This window comes from Erythrolamprus reginae, chromosome 8 (assembly GCF_031021105.1).
Source record: "Erythrolamprus reginae isolate rEryReg1 chromosome 8, rEryReg1.hap1, whole genome shotgun sequence".
In the NCBI taxonomy this organism is placed as follows: domain Eukaryota; kingdom Metazoa; phylum Chordata; class Lepidosauria; order Squamata; family Dipsadidae; genus Erythrolamprus; species Erythrolamprus reginae.
This window is the reverse complement of record NC_091957.1, coordinates 22,009,817-22,027,188: the sequence shown is the minus strand read 5'-3', so window position 1 is coordinate 22,027,188 and position 17,372 is coordinate 22,009,817. Positions and strand designations below refer to the sequence as shown.

Sequence of the window (17,372 nt, the reverse complement as noted above, 5' to 3'; positions counted from 1 at the left end):
TTGCAGATTTCCGCCGGCTGGAGATGGAGGCCCTGTTTCAATAGCGGCGTGCATTCCCTTTGCCAGTTCTCAGGAGGGTTGCGTGCAGAGGGATGTTGATGGGTGTGTTTGTGGGCTGATTTGCCACCCCATGAGCTTCTTCAGAAAGCACCCTGCTAGTTTGTTGGCATCCATCGAAGACCCAGATTGTTGGGGGTGATAGGATTGACTCCCTAAACCACTTAGAGGGCTGGAAAGCATTGTGAAGTGGTATATAAATTCAAGTGCTATTACCATCTGTCTCCTTCCTTCCTTCCTTCCTTCCTCCCTTCCTTCCTTCCTTCCTTCCTCCTCCCTCCCTCCCTCCCTCCCTCCCTCCCTCCCTCCGTCCCTTCCTCCTTTCCTTTATCTTTCTGTCCTCTCCTCCTTTCCCTTCCTTTTATCTTTTCCTTCCCCCCTCCCCCCCTCCCTCTGGTTAGAATTGCAGCTACCTCTGCCTACTGCCAGCAGTTTGATCCTGACCAGCATAGGAGTCGACAAAACGAGGACTCGGATTGTTGGGGGTGGGGGGAATAGGCCGACTCTGTAAACTGCTTAGAGTGGGCACTATGAAGCTATTTCCTCAACATGATGTCAGCACAGGCAAAGCACGGTCTCATGCGCAAAACGCCCCCTTCCCACAAGATACAAACCCACCCCTGGTCTGTGCCGAAAGCGCATGATAGCAGACCCCCCAAAGGCGCGTGCCCTTTTGGGGGGTTCACCCTCGGTTTGGGGTTCTCGGTTCTTCCCCATTTCACCCAGACGCGGTAGAATAAATTCACCTTCGTTCCCTTTCATTTTTAACAATCCAGCTCGGGGAAAAAAATCAAAATTTGGGTTGTTTTGAAAAGGGAGGAGGAAAGGCTGGGAGGCTGTGGGAGGGAGGAAAAGGAAAAACATGGTTTTGTTTTGTTTTCTTGGTACGTTGAAGCGCAGGAAAAAAGAGGACGAGGCTGAAATGCTGAGATATATTTTCCATTTTCTGGGAAGTTTTCACCTTTTTGCTTTTCCTGTTTCCTCTCCTGTTAGGGAGATGTCCCACCCTCCACCTCTCCTCTCGCCCCAGAATGCTCCCCACATCGCTTTGGGGCCTCACTTGAGACCCCCCTTCCTGGGGGTGCCCTCGGCTTTGTGCCAGACGCCAGGTAAGAAGGGGACAGACAAACACACATACACACACATGTGCTGTGAAAGGGCCTTTTGAAGGGAGAACGGAGGCTTTAAATTGAGAGGAAGACGGGGGTGGGTGGGTTTGGTTTTTGTAATTCCCCCCCCCAAGAGATGTTTGAGGGAAGGTGGGGGGGGGGATATGCAGGAAGGAGTGGATGGGAGGGACAAGGGGGGGGGAGCAGGTGGATGGATGGATGAGCGGCTTTTATTAATTTCTTCTCTCCGTCTAAGTCTGCTCCTTCCCCCTCTCGTTAATGCAAATCCATTAATGAATTAATGAATGAGTTTGCTAATTCTCATTTGGTGGCCTTTGTTTTTTTCTTTCTCTTTTTTCCCCTGGCGTCTTCCTTCCTTCCTTCTCTTCTTTCTATCCGCACCTCCTTCCTTCCTTCCTTCCCTCCCTCCCTTCCTCTTTCATCTCTATTATTCCTTCCTTCCCTCCCTCCTTCTCTTGCCTCCTTCCTTCTTTCAATATCCTTCCTTCCATCCTCCCTTATCTCTTTCTCCCTCCTCCCTTCCCTCTCTCTCTCCGTACTTTCTCTCCCTATTTTCCTTGTCTCTTTTCTTCCCTCCCTCCCTCCCTTGTCTCTCTCTCTCCTTCCTTTCTCTTTCAATCCTTCCTCCAACCCTTTCCCCCTCCCTTCCCTTTGTTCCCTTTTTTCTGTTTTCCTCCTTTTTTTCTCCTCTACATCTCTTCCTCCTTCCCTCCTGCTACAATTTCCCCCTGGCTAATGCATCTCTCCTTTCTTTCCTGAGTCGGCAGCCACTTTCTCTCTCTCTCACACACACACACAGCCTCAATTTCCGGACCGGACGTCGTTCCATCTCTCACTGAAGCAGGCAGGGAATTGAAACTCAAGCTGGCAAAGCACATAGAGCAATTTCTCTCTCTCTCTCTCTCTCTCTCTCTGCCCGTCTCGTCGCCTGAGTTCACATCGCTTCTCTTCCCTTTTTCCCAAGGTTACGGCTTCCTCCAGCCAGCCCAGGCGGAGATCTTTGCCCGCCAGCAGGAGATGCTCAGGAAGCAGAACCTTGCCAGGTGAGAGTTGGCAAAACACAAGTCAAACACACGCAGGGCTTGGCGCATGGGCTCTCCTGCCCGGCCACCCCCACTTTCATCCCTGGAGGGACAGATGTTACTGGGTAGACTTGGCCAGGCCAACAGGGGTGGGGTGGGGGGGTGGGACGTTCCTTCCATCCTAGATTTTTCTGGGCAGCCGGCCTCACTCAATGAGAACATGAGAAATGTGGATTTCACTGGCAGGGCCCTCTCTGTCTCCCACGCCGGGGTCGTCTTCGCTCCCCCTCGCTGACTGGAAAGGGGCCGAAGAAAGAATTTAAAGTAAAGTTGAGCTTGACCACTTCAATAAAAGTCTTTCTGTATGGAATAATTTCCCATCACCATTCGTTTTAGGATGCAAATTCGCCCACCCACACTCTGTGATTTCCTCGTGGTCTCTTTTTTCCCCATCACCATATTTTTCGAAGTATAAGACACCCCCCCCCCCCCAAAAAAAAAAAGAGTTTGAAAATTTGGGTACTTTGAATGTAGCTTTTTTGAAGCTTTATTTCCCAGCCTTAAGTGGGTGCTAACGATCTTCCCGGCTCTCCAAAGAAGTTTTTTTCCAGCCCTAAATCTTTGCAGGCTTTTTTCATTGCTACTCCGTCTGAAGAGGTTTTTTCCAGCCCTAAGTCTTTGCAGGCTTATTTTCATTGCTACTCGCTTTGAATAATTTTTTTTCAGCCCTAACCAAGGGATAAAATAATGTGCTGAAACTGACCTGACTAAGGACGCTAGCCAGGTGAATTATCTGGTAGGCAGAATTTTCCCCTTATTGTCCTCCCCAAAAACTAAGGGGGTGATGTCTTATACTCTGAAAAATACGGCACTAATAAAGTTTACTTAACTTTGAGCCCAGACAGAGTGAGGGGGGGGAGGGAAATGAAGTAGAGGAGATTGGAAAAGAATTAAGGTGGTCCCAAGTCACCGATTTTGGTGCCCTTTGTAACTTTGAATGTCCGTGGTAAGGGCTACTGGTGGTGGGAGTGGGATTTTTATTGTGAATCCTCTCAAAACCCAATTTTCTACCCGCGTAGGCTGGAGATGTCGGCGGAAATTATCCGGCAGAAAGAACTGGAGAGCCTTCACCGCCAGCGGCTTTTGGGAACCGACCCCATGAGTTTGCACCCGGGTCTGCCCCCAGACCACCCGGCTTTGCGGAGTCTCCACGACATCCCCGAAGGACACCCGCTTCGGGACGAGCTCTCCCGGAGGAATGCCATGCTAGTTCTCCGGCATAACAATGCCCCGCTCCTCTCGCTCAACCCCCAGGGGGTCCCGGCGGTCTCCACCACCCCTCCCAAGGAGCGGAGGGGCTCCCGGAAGGCCGCGCACTCTCGCACCGAGGCGCTGGGCCAGAGCGAATCCAAAGACTTGTTGGAGAGCCGCCCGCCGGATGGCAACAATGAGGAAATGAAAGACTCGGAGAGCGACGCCGAAGCGAACGACGAGAAACCGGACACTCTGAAGCCCGAGAACAGCGGCGGGCCTTGCGAGGTGAAGGAGTGCAAAGAGGTGGTGGCAAAGATTGGCGAGGGCGCCAAAGAACTGGGTGAGGTGCCGGCTGGGCAGAATCCACCCTGCAGTTCCTCCAGTGCCGAGCTGCCTAGCTATCTCCTGGGTCCGACCATCGGCAAGTCGGAGGCCAAGCTGCTCCCCACGGCATCCATCCCGCCACCCCAGCCACTGCCGTTCGGTTTCCCATATACGATGAGTCCGTATTTTCACGCAGGTGAGTGAGGAGGGGAGGATAGATGGCATTTGGGGCCTCTTTTCTGGAGTGGTGGGGGACCACGAGCCATTATTCCCAACTTTTTAAAAACATCGTCTAGAGTCCTTGGGCTTAAGAATGTGCACAAATCACATTTTTTTAAAAAAAAAAATAGACTAAAACTGTCTAACCAAAGGCACAGCTTGAAATCTCTTCTTATTTCGAAAACACTTTTTTTGTCCGAGGTCGGCTGTCCTATTCTCTATTGACCAGTTTGCATTAGCTGCTGTTCAAGAGTCCCCTTCCTTCTTCTTTAATTTGCAGGTTTTTTTACTGTGATGGGGTGTGTCGAAGTCGCAGGTATAAACCCTGAGAGGCCGTCCAAAATAATTTGTGAATCTTTTGCATAGACTTATTCCCTCTGTCTCTGTCTGTCTGTCTCTCTCTCTCTCTCACACACACACACACACAAACAATTTCGAATTCATTAAAATGTCCTACATCACATTCCCAGGTCGGGAAAAATATCTCTTGTAGCCCGCTGCTAAGATTTTTACCTTGTCTAAAACTGGGGGTCTATAAACTTGTCAACTTTAAGACTTGTGGACTTCAACGAAGCAGTGGAAGTGATGTGCCGGTGCCTGGAGGCTGTTGGGGCCTGGATAGGTGTCAACAAACTCAAACTCAATCCAGACAAGACGGAGTGGCTGTGGGTCTTGCCTCCCAAGGACAATTCTATCTGTCCGTCCATTACCCTGGGGGGAGGAAATTATTGACCCCCTCAGAGAGGGTCCGCAACTTGGGCGTCCTCCTCGATCCACAGCTCACATTAGAGAACCATCTTTCAGCTGTGGCGAGGGGGGCGTTTGCCCAGGTTCACCTGGTGCGCCAGTTGTGGTCCTATTTGGACCGGGAGTCATTGCTCACAGTCACTCATGCCCTCATCATCTCGAGGCTTGACTACTGTAACGCTCTCTACATGGGGCTACCTTTGAAAAGTGTTCGGAAACTTCAGATCGTGCAGAATGCAGCTGCGAGAGCAATTATGGGCTTCTCTAAGTATGCCCATATTACTCCAACACTCCGCAGTCTGCATTGGTTGCCGATCAGTTTCCGGTCACAATTCAAAGTGTTGGTTATGACCTATAAAGCCCTTCATGGCACCGGACCAGAATATCTCCGGGACCGCCTCGTGCTGCACGAATCCCAGCGACCGGTTCAGTCCCACAGAGTTGGCCTTGTCCGGGTCCCGTCGACTAAACAATGTCGTTTGGCGGGACCCAGGGGAAGAGCCTTCTCTGTGGCGGCTCCGACCCTCTGGAACCAGCTCCCCCCTGAGATTAGGATTGCCTTTCGCAAACTCCTTAAAACCCACCTCTGCCGTCAGGCATGGGGGAACTGAAACATCTCCCCTTTGCCCATGTTGTTTTGGTGCTAGATTGATTGTGTGCTTGTTTTTTAATATTCTGGGGTTGTTTTTTATGAATTTTTTAGCTTAAAATTGTAATTGGATTGGTGGGTATTGGATTTGTTATTATGTATTGTTTTTACCTTGTTGTGAGCCGCCCTGAGTTTGCAGAGAGGGGCAGCATATAAATCCAATAAATCTAATCTAATCTAATCTCACTCAACCACTTCAACCACAAGAATTTGCTGGCTGGGGAATTCTGGGAGTTGACATCCACAAGTCTTAACGTGACCAAGGTTGGAGACCCCTGTTCTAAAGAAAGACTCCTGGTTAATTTCTGATAACTTCCTAGATTATATCTGTACAATTTTCCAGTCGTCCCCCCCCCCCCCCGGAGTTTCTGAATGGTTTTCCGTTTCAAGTCTCAAATCAGAGTTTTAGGGAATTTTCTTGCGAGCATTGGAAAAAACCTAAATTTCTCCCATACCCAGCGAATTGTCCATTCCCAAACTCATTTGTTCAGCTCCTTCCAAATGTTACCCAGTTTCTCAGGACTTTTAAAAAAGGAAAAATGTCTCTCTCCCCCCACCCCCAGCCCTGTCTGTCTCCATCCAGGTTATCTTCCTGACACTCACCATTAACCTTGGTTTATAGGGCTGTTTATAGGGAATTATACTTCTGTTCATGGTTTATGTTTAGGTGGAGGAAACTTCCAAAAATGGCTTTATATATGGAGTTTTACCAGTGTAGGCAACTTGGAAAGCCTTGCCACGTTAAGGAAAAGAGAAGATTCCCCAAATTTCGAAGGGGAGTCAGGATGAGAGGAAGGGAAGGGTCGTGAAAAATACCTCCCACCAGTATTGGGCTGCAGCATGGATGGTTTGCTACACCATCCAGGAAGGAAAACTGGAGATGCACACACACCGCCACATCCCTGATACATGCATGCACCCACATGCATGATATTCAAATTCTATACATGCGCAGGAAGCGGAATCTCGCATGAAGATGCTCGCCTGCGCGAGATTTCACCGATTTCTGGTGACTCCTTTGCTTCCGTGCACGCCAGCATCCTTGCACCAAATTTCACTTCCTGCGCATGCGCGAAGCTGAAATTCACTGAAATTCAGCCTAGAGCGCACTGGAAGCATGGGCGACCTGGTGCCCTTCACTGCCTCCCACCCAGGGGTGGGATTCAGCCTGTTCAGACTGGTTTGGGTGAACTGATTGCTGTTTTTTACACCTGGTTCGCTGAACTGGTAGTTGCAAGGACTGGCTGACCCTGTCCACATCGCTCCTCCGCCCAGGAGTCTCCACGCAGCCCATTTTGAATAGTCCAATCTTGAGCAATATGCAAATAATCGGAGCATCCGCTATTCACCGCACCGCAAAATAGCCGCTTCCTCTCCCATTTCCGGTAGTTAGCTCCATTGAGAAAGTTAGCTCCATTGAGAAAGAAAAATCAAAAACAAAAACATTCCCAACCCTTTTTCAGCCGAAATCACTCACCAGCACACCACTTAATTTTTCCTTCACCTCGCCATCGCTTAAAAGGTCCTCTTCCCAGGACTTACCGCTCGTCTCCAATCCCTGCATTACGTTGTCTCCGTGGCTGGTGCCGACTCAGGCATGGCAGCCTGGCTGGCTTTGCACCACCGCCGGCGCGAGACTAGGCCAGTACATCTGGTGAGGTATGCCAACCTCAAACCAGACCCCCAGTAGCGTCCCCTGCGTCACCTCCCCTTTAGGGAGGATTGGGTCTGGTTCAAAAGAACCAGAACCCCCAAACGGTGGGATTCAGGGACCCCCCAAGGAAGATCTCTGTGCTGCTGCGGCCATTTGACCCCACCCCTTCTCCCCATGCAGCCCATTTTGGATGCCATGTAAGTGCAGGGCCCACAGGACGGCTTCTGGAGGGCGAAAAACAGGCCTCCCAGAAGTTTCAGAAGTCATTTCCAGCCTCCAAAGCCCTGGGGAGCTGTTTTTGCCTTCACGGAGGATTGCAGAACACCTCCTGAGCCCGAGGAGCGTGAAAACGTGTCCCCCTCGGGCGTGGTGTAGGATGCTTCATAGAATCATAAAGTTGGAAAGGAGCTCCAGGGTCATCAGGTCCAACCCCGTGCTCAATGCAGGATACACTAAACCATCCCAGAAAGTCTCTGTTTGAAGACCTCCAGTGAAGGCGAGCCCACCACCTCCTGTGGCAAACTGTTCCACCGGTTTATCACCCTTACCGTTAGAAAGTTTTTTCTGATACCTCATCTAAATCTACTCCCTTGCGGTTTCATTCCATTGTTTCTAGACTTTCCATGTGCTAATGAGAACAATGCTGATCCCGCTGCTCTGTGACAGCCCTTCAGATATTTGTAGACAGCTATCAAGTCTCCTCTTAGTCTTCTCCTTTGCAGACGAAACATCCCTAGATCCTTTAACCGTTCCTCACAGGACATGGTTTCCAGACCACTCACCATCCTTGTAACTCCTTTGAACTTAGAAACATAGAAAAACACAGAAACATAGAAGATTGATGGCAGAAAAACCCTTTGACATATTTAAATGTTTCGATCATGTCCCCCATTTCCCTTCTGCCCTCCAGACTATACCGATTGAGTTCAGTAGGTTTTATGCTTACGGCCTTCCACCGTTTTTGTAGCCCGTCTTTAGACCCATTCAATTTTGTCAATCTCTTTTTGTAGGTGAGGTCTCCGGAACTGAACACAGTATTCCAAATATGGTCTCACCAGTGCTCTATACAGCGGGATCACAATCTCCCTCTTCCTGCTTGTTCTACCTCTAGCTATGCAGCCAAGCATTCTACTCGCTTTCCCGACCGCCTGACCACACTGTTCACTCATTTTGAGACTGTCAGAGACCACTACCCCAAAATCCTTCTCTTCCAAAGTTTTTGCTAACACAGAACTGCCAATGCAATGCTCAGATTGAGGATTCCTTTTCCCCTAGTGCATTTTACATTTGGAAACATTAAACTGCAGTTTCCATTACTTTGACCATTTATCTAGTAAAGCTAAATCATTTGCCATATTACAGACGCCTCCAGGAATATCAACCCTATTGCACACTTTAGAGTCATCGGCAAATAGGCAAACGTTCCCTACCAAACCTTCCCCTATGTCACTCACAAATATATTAAAACTTGCTCTAGTTTATCAATATCCTGTTTAAACTGGGGCTCCCAGAACTGGACACAGTATTCCAAGTGTGGTCGTACCAAAATACTGTAGAGAAGAATAATTACTTTACATGGGCGAGATTCTATGCTCCTCTTGATGCATCCCAGGATTGTGTTTGCCTTTTTTGCAGCTACTACACACTGTTTAATCTGTGATCTACCAATACACCCAGGTCCTTCTCACCTGTGCCACACCCACTGTTGAATCCCGCCCCTTGCTGATCCCGCCCCCTGTATTTATTTTGCAGGCAAGTCTGCTTCTTTCGTCGGGTGCTGCTACGTCCATTCTGGTTTGTCGGCAAAATGATTTGGCCGCCGCTGGCTCCTTTGGCAAACATCGCACAAGCACACAGACACATAGACACACACACACATTCACTTCTCTCCATATTCCAGCCTTTTGAATTTCTTCTTTATTTTTGCCGCTGTCATTTAGCTCGGAAAATTTTACTCCAGCTGAAGACGGGGGAGGATTGGGGTAGGGAGAAGTACGTTGGCAGAGGCGGCTGGGTGGAAAAATACTTGGTTATTTTAATTTTTTTAAAGCATCTGGAAGGATCGGTGGATTTTTTTAAAAAAATTCTTTTTTAAAAAAATTGAGTAAAATTCTCCTCCATGGTAAATCAGAGCAAATTTAGCTTTGGATGCAATTTTGTTCGGGTTGGAATTTTCATGTCCGTTGTGGAGTGGACAAACGACATCCTCCCCCCTAACCCGCCTACGATACTCAAGGGCCCCTCGTCTGGAGGCTTGGCCAGGAACCTAAAAGATCATGTAGACGTGAGTCTTTCCTATGTCTGGAGGATCACTTGGTGGTCTCCCTTCCAACCATCTTGTGGCCTGGGATCGGCGACCCAGCCTTACTTCAGATGCTGCTTTAGCGTCTTTCTCTCCCTTCTCCTCCCAACTCATTTGTCCTCTGGAGGTGCAGCAACTACCTTGATTTGAAATGTTCCGCGTTCTGGAAGCGGTTTGTCTTAAACAAAATCCCCAGTCCGGCCCTTCTGAAGTCAGAATGCTTTGTCCTGGTTCCATCGTCTTCTGCTTCCTTTATTTTCCTTTCTACATCCAAGCGGAGACAGGCTGTAGAGTGTAGGTGAATTCAGGAATAAAAGAAACAGATATTGTGCAAAGTTAGCCCATTGGTAGGTACACAACAGTTGAGCTATTGCTCTTCTCCAAGACCAATCACATGATATGTCTTAAGATCTTCTCCCTTCTCCTTCTCCCTTCTTTCTCCTCCTTCTTCCTTCTCCTTCTCCCTTTCTCCTTCTTCCTTCCCCTTCTTCTCCTTTTCCCACTCCTCTTCCATTGGTCCTCCTTCTCCTCCTCCTCCTCCTTCTTCCTTCTCCTCCTTCTTCTCCCTTCTCCTTCTCCCTTCTTCCTTCTCCTCATCCTCCCTCTCTTCTTCCTTCTCCCTTTGTTCTTCTTCCTTCTCCTCCCTTTGTTCTTCTTCCTTCTCCTTCTTCTTCTCCTTTCTCCTCCTCCCTCCTCCCTTCTTCCTTCCCCCTCTTTTCCTTCTCCCACTCCTCCTCCCTTCTTCCTTCCCCTCCTCCTCCTTCCTCTTCTCACTTCTCCTCCTCCCTTCTCCTCCTCCCTTCCAGCCACCCAGCCATGCCCAGTTCCTGCAACTGCTCATTAGATGTTTCAGCTTCCAATCCCCTGATCACCCTGGTTGCTCTTCTCTGCACTCCTTCCAAAGCAGCAGTTCTCAACCTTTCTAATGCCACGACCCCTTAATACAGTTCTTTGTTTTGTGGTGACTCCCAACCATAACTTGAGCGCCAATTCTCCCAACAGAGCTTGAAGAGGATTGGCAGGAAGGTCAGAGGGACACCCCCATTGTAAACGCCTGATTGGTCGGATTGTAAAAATAGATTCCAAGGCGCCAGAATAGAAGCTTTAGTTCCTAACACCAGGGGGAAATTGTATTTTCCCAGGGTCTTAAGCAACCCCTGTGAAACGGTCATTCAACCCCCAAAGGGGTCCCAACCCGCAGGTTGAGAACCACTGTATATAGACTCTCAACTAGAGGTGTGCCGCTCCAGTAGTGGCCTGCCAATTGCGCAGTTTTGGTGTGACGGATGCAATATTTGCCTTTACCAGTCTGTACCGCCACCATCTCTCCCCCCCCCCTAATTTTTGGTGATTTTTCAGCTCTCTGAGCATGTCCAGAAGGAAAATTGTCCCCCTGTGCATGCGCGGAAGGAAAAATGCGCTAGGGGTCACGTGCATGCATGAAACAACCTGTCCTTGGTCTCAAGCTCTTTTTATAGCGTGCTGATCCAAATTGGGCGCTATACTCTACGTGTGGCCTAACCAAGGCTTTGCAGACTGGTATTAATGCTTCCCTTGATCTCTATTCTAACCACTGTGCCAGAACCGGGGTGGTGCAGTGGTTAGAGTGCAGCAATGCAGACTACTTCAGCTAACTGCTAGCCGTAGTTCAGTGGTTCAAATCTCACCACCAGCTCAAGGTTGACTCAGCCCTCCATCCTTCCTAGGTGGGTCAAATGAGGACCCAGATTGTTGGGGGCAATACATTGACTCTATAAACTCCTCCTCACTAATGGGAAGACCACTGCTATTTCTTAACATCCATGGCTGGATTCGTCCTCGGACCTGCCCCCCTCCCTCTTCTTCCGCCCGAAAAAGCATTCCCAACATGCTGAAATCATTAAGTGCCTTCCCCCCCTCCCCTCCTCCATTCCCCTTCCTCCAAGGCTTCCCTCCTGCCTTCCCTCCCACCCCCAGGCTAGGAAACCCCCCTGGAGGAGTTCGCCTCCAAATTGACCTTGCCTGGTATTTTAATTGACAGTTCATTAAAGATGGATGTGTGGCTGGAGGGAAGCGGCAGGAGGAATGGGGAGTGGGGCTGTCCGCTGGGGTGAAAGGAGGGGAGCGGGAGAGAAGAAGAGGAAAGCGGTCGGTGATTTATGTTTCCTCTTTTCCGTCTTGCCTCCGCTCACCCCTCTTTTCCCATCTCTTGCAAACCCCCTCCCCTATTTTATTTTCTCCTTTCAGGCACAATGGGAGGTCTCTTTCTAGACGGAGACGAGAGCCCGTCCACTGCCGCGGCGTTGCAAGACGTCAGCAAGTGGACCGTCGATGACGTTTGCAGTTTTGTGAGCTGCCTCTCTGGTTGCGCCGAATACAGTCAGGTACGCTTATTTATTTATTGCATTTATATGCCGCTGACTCACGTTGCCGCCTGGGGCTCCCTTAATATTGCAGAAACGGCCACGCAGTCAACACAACTCTCCCCCTTGCACACATGGGCCACGGAGGCTCCATTTCAGGAATTCAAAACTCCCAAAGCTGCTTATTTAATGGCTGCATGTTTAGCCTGTTTTTCCGCATTCAAGCGGGTGTGAATCCATACAGATCCCAATATTTGATCCATACAGGTACGATAGTCCTCGACTTAAAAACCACAATGGAACCCCCCATGTCCATTGCTAAGTGAGATAGTTAAGTGCGTTTTGTCTCCGTCGATGGCCTTTCTGAACAAGTTGTTAAGTGTTAAGTTGTTAAGTTTTGTGAGCTGCCTCTCTGGTTGTGCTGAATACAAGCAGGTACAGTTGCTACCTGGGGCTCCCTTAATATTGCAGAAACAGCTGCACACTCAACACAACGTTTCCCCTTGCACATATGGGCCACGGAGGCACCAATTCAGGAATTCAAAACTCCCCAAAATTGGTTATTTTAATGGCTGCATGTTTAGCCTGTTTTTCCAAGCTTTGTACTGTACATTCAGTGCTCTCCATTTGATCCATAGAGGTATGGATCCTTACAGATCCCAATATTTGATCCATACAGGTACAATAGTCCTCGACTTAAAAACCACAACTGAACCCCCCATGTCCATTACTAAGGGAGCCGATTAAGTGAGTTTTGTCTCCCTCGACTGCCTTTCTCACCTAGTTGTTAAGTGTTAAGTTGTTAAGTTTTGTGAGCTGCCTCTCTGGTTCTGCTGAATACAGGCAGGTACAATTGCCACCAGGGGTTCCCTTAATAATTGCAGAAACGACTGTGCACTCAACACAACGCTGACCCTTACACATACAATAGAGCAGTGATGGTGAACCTTTTTTTCCTCGGGTGCCAAAAGAGTGTGCATGCCCACACCCATAATTTAATGCCTGGAGAGGACAAAAACAGCTGCCTCCACCCCCCCGGAAGTCCCTCTGGAGGCCGGAAACAGCCTGTTCCCCAACTTCTGGTGGGCCCAGTAGGTTTGTGTTTCACCTCCTTGGAGCCGGGAAAGGGTAAAAAAAGGGTAAAAACCTCCTTCCCCATCCTCCTGGAGGCTCTCTGGAAGCCAAAAATGCCCTCCCAGAGCCTTTGCGCAAGCCAAAAATCAGCTGGCCGGCACACACATGCACGTTGGAGCTCAGCTACAGCAACGGCTCGCATGCCAGCAGATATGGCTCCGCGTGCCACCTGTTGCACCCGTGCCATAGGTTCGCCATCACTGCAATAGAGGCTCCATTTCAGGAATTTAAAACTCCCCAAAGTTGGTTGTCTAATGGCTGCATGTTTAGCCTGTTTTTCTGCATTTTATTTATGTATTTATTGTACTTATACGCCGGTCAATCCAAAGCGGACTCAGAGCAGCTAACAAGTGGAACAAATACAACAGCATTAAAATACAATCCGAATTGAATAATAAAATCAGTAATATAATAACAATAAAATAATATCTTGAAAAGAACCCTACACACACAACAGTCAATCTAATTCCAGGCCTGACGGAATTAGCACCCAAGCCTTGTATGTACAGGGGTCTCCGTTTGGTCCATACAGGTACGGCTGTCCTCGACTTAAAACCACCACAGAACCCCAAATGTCCATTGCTAAGCGAGACAGTTAAACCACCCTGAATCTTCGGAGAAGGGCGGCATACAAATCTAAATAATAATAATAACAATAATAATAGGTGAGTTTTGCCTCCGTTTATGGCCTTTCTCACCAAGTTGTTCAGTTGTTAAGTTTTGTGAGCTGCCTACAGGCAGGTTTGTTGCCACTGGGGTTCCCTTAACATTGCAGAAACGGCCACACACTCAACACAGCGCTTCCATCTTGCAAACATACAATGATAATAAATAATAATAATTTATTAGACTTGTATGCCAATCGGGGCGGCTCACAGCAGCAATAAAACAGCACAATACAAATCTAATAGTTAAAACTATGACTAAAAACCCGCTATCTTAAAAAACAATGTTCAACAGAGGGCCAATTTCAGAAGTAAAAAGTCCCAAAGTCTTGTTTGTCTATAGCTGCATGTTTAGCTTGTTTTTTGAGTCCAAGCCTTGTACATACAGGGGGGTCTGTATTTAATCCATACAAATCCTTGACTTATGACCATAATCTACCCCCCCCCCAAATTAAACTAAACGGAGACAAGTTATTAAGTGTGCTTTACCCTACTTTACAACATTTTTATGCCCTGTTGTTAAGCGAATCACGGCCCATTCTGTGCATGCGCAGAAGCAAAAAAATGGGGAAAATCACCAAAATCTCGCTTTTGTGCACATCCTCGTGTGAGATTTAGATTGCGGTGCATGTGCGGAAGCCAAATCTCACGCAGGGGGGCGTCAGGGGCGTGCAGCTGCGCGCACACTCGGAATTTCCTACCGGAGCTGCACACCTATGGGGCACTGACGGCTGCCCACCAATGTCATGTGGGGGAGGGCATCGCATTAACACTGCAGTTAAACTGCAGTTTAAATTCCAGGATAGTTTTTAATGCAATGGAAACTGGAGTTTAATGTTCACAAATGTAATGCGGTAGGGAAAGCAAGGAGAATGCTTGGCTGCATAGCTAGAGCTAGAACCTGCTATATAGAGCGCTGGTGAGACCCCATTTGGAATCCTGTGTCCAGTTCTGGAGACTTCACCTATAAAAAGCGATGGATAAAATTGAACGGGTCCAAAAACGGGCTACAAAAATGGTGGAAGGTCTTAAGCATAAAACTGATCAGGAAAGAATTCACGAACTCAATCTGTAGAGTCTGGGGGACAGAAGGGAAAGGAGGCACACAATTGAAACATTTAAATATGTGAAAGGGTTAAATAAGGTCCAGGAGGGAAGTGTTTTTAGTAGGGAAGTGAACACAAGAAAAAGGGGGCCCAATCTGAGGTTAGTTGGGTGGAAAATCAGAAGCAATGTGAGAAAATATGATTTTACTGAAAGAGTAGTAGATGCTTGGAACAAACTTCCACCAAACGTGGTTGATAAATTCACAGTCACTGGATTTAAACATGCCTGGGATAAACATATATCCATCCTAAGATAAAATACAGGAAATAGTATGAGGGCAAATTAGATGGACAAGGAGGTCTTTTTCTGCTATCAATCTTCTATGTTTCTATCCCATGCATGTCCTTTTTGGCACCCAAGCAAAAAAATGTTTGCTGTCACTGATCTATAAGGCTTTTAACCAGGATGGAGTGTCCTGATTTGGTTCTAGAGCTTGGCAGACTAAAAAAAATTAAAAATGGGAAAAATAATATTTCCAGTCGCGCAATGAGGATCGCAACCCCACAGTTGGCTTAGCTCGCCTAATCATTGCAGGAAAGCAGCGCTGATGAACTGTCCAATATTTTTTTTTCCCCTTCCCTTCCTGGAGAGCCTGAGCAGGCAGACAGAGGAGGGACAGGAACGCCACCCAAACCCATCCATCACTCCCCCGGCGAGTGGGTGGGAAAAAGCCAGGCCGCCAGCTGGAAGATTAAAAAGGCTTGTTAACTTGGCTTCCGAGTTAGCACACTGTGGCTTATAAAATGCCCTTTGGAGAGAAAACTCCAGCTGCGGAGGGGAACGGAGCCTGGAAACATCTGGATCCTTGGGCATAGCGCCAAGGATCAGGAGAGAGATTTATTTCTCTTCCCTGTTTTTTTTAATTTTTTAATATAATTTTTTAAAAAAAATCTCCTTAGCTGAGATGGGAATTCAGTTGTCTACCAGCAGTTTTATCGTCCGCTTTTTCTGTTTTCCTTGAGTATTAAGAATACTTGGAAGGGACCTTGGAGGTCTTCTAGTCCAACCCCCGGATACATCAGAAGTGGTTTTCCGGTGAAATTCCTGGCAGCAGTAATTTCATCCCTTGCTCGCCAAACTGGCAGCAGTTGGCCATGCCCACCCCCCTCAGGGTGTCCAGCAAACCTGGAAAACAGGGAATTATCAGAGAAATCAGCGGTTCGGGAAATATCAGGGAATTATCAGGAAATTATCAGGGAATACATACTGCTAGCTCCATTCAGTTGGTCAGAGTCCACCCTGATGTAAGGGATTATTGGGTCATGAAGAAAAAAAGAGGAAGATGACTATGCAAATGATTGTAATTCAAAGACTACTTGAAATGTAGAGGACAATTTACTATTCCCAGAAATTCTCAGAGAAACAAGGAGCAGATTGAATTACAAATTACTACTTATAAAAACAGTGGAAATCAGGGAGACTTTAGCATATTTTATGTTACCCAATGAAGGGGGGGGGGAATTTCCCTGTCTCTATGTCTTCTCACTCCAGTCCTTCCTTCGCTGAACTAGCTGCAGGCCATGTTCAGATTATACAAATATTCTTATTTAAACATCCAAGTTTTCAGAACTCAGTGAGAAAGTTAACTTGGGAGTTTCCGCCAAGGAGCCCCTTAATCCTTATTAACGTTCATTCAAGTCCAGTCAGGCAAAGAATTGGATTCTGGACAGTCTGGGTTTTCCTTTTGTTTTTCCCCAAGGAAACATCTCATTGGTCCAGCCATCATTCTAATCCTTGGGGTATTTACCCCAGAATAACACCCCTGTCATCAGAGGTGGGTTTCACATCATTTTACCATTGGTTTGCCGCGCACCGTCTGTTGCTGAAGTCGTATTTTTGCAGTCTAGTTTGGAGCGGTCGACATTTAGTTGGAATCTATTATGTGCTCATGTGTTGTTGTGGTTGAAGACAAAGTAGTCGCTAACAGGAAGGACGTTTTGGTGTACGATTTTATGAACTATAGTTAAGTCAGAACGGAGATGACAGAATTGTAAGTTGCACCCGTTGGTGAGCAAGTCCAAAAAGGATTTAAGACTTGTTTTTTTAATAACCCCCTATGCAAGCTTTGCATTTTCTTATTTACATAGGAATATAGAAAATTGACAGCAGAAAAAGACCTCATGGTCCATCTAGTCTGCCCTTATACTATTTCCTGTATTTTATCTTAGGATGGATCTATGTTTATCCCAGGCAGGTTTAAATTCAGTTCCTGTGGATTTACCAACCACGTTTGCTGGAAGTTTGTCCAAGCATCTGCTACTCTTTCACTCAGATAATATTTTCTCATGTTGCTTCTGATCTTTCCCCCAACTAACCTCAGATTGCACCCCCTTGTTCTTGGGTTCATTTTCCTATTAAAAACACTTCTCTACTGAAGCTTATTTAACCCTTTAACATATTTCAATGTTTCAATCATGTCCCCCCTTTCCCTTCTGTCCTCCAGACTATACAGATTGAGTTCATGAAGTCTTTTCTGATCAGTTTTATGCTTCAGACCTTCCATCATTTTTGTAGCCCGTCTTTGCACCCATTCAATTTGAGCCATATCTTTTTGTAGGTGAGGTCTCCAGAACTGGATACTGTATTCCAAATAGGGTCTCACCAGCATAGTTCCCTCTAAGCTGAGCAGTGAGCAATCGCTCACTTAAAAATCATCATCAACTCAGAGTTTTCCAAACCTGCCCAGAAGCCGAGAGGGAAAGAGTGAGAGGGAAGGAGAGAGAGAGGAAGAGAGGAAGAGAGAGAAACAGATAGAAAAAAGAGAGG

The 17,372-nt window shown here is 47.5% G+C and overlaps 1 protein-coding gene across 1 annotated transcript in view; it reads left to right on the top strand.

Moving 5' to 3' along the window:
- Nucleotides 1–17,372, top strand: part of SAMD11 (sterile alpha motif domain containing 11) — a 130,210-nt gene that overhangs the window by 102,118 nt on the left and 10,720 nt on the right. The window contains 4 exon segments of the mRNA XM_070759247.1: nt 1,051–1,166; nt 2,152–2,230; nt 3,289–3,983; nt 11,585–11,721. Coding sequence (XP_070615348.1) covers nt 1,051–1,166; nt 2,152–2,230; nt 3,289–3,983; nt 11,585–11,721 — 1,027 coding nt within the window.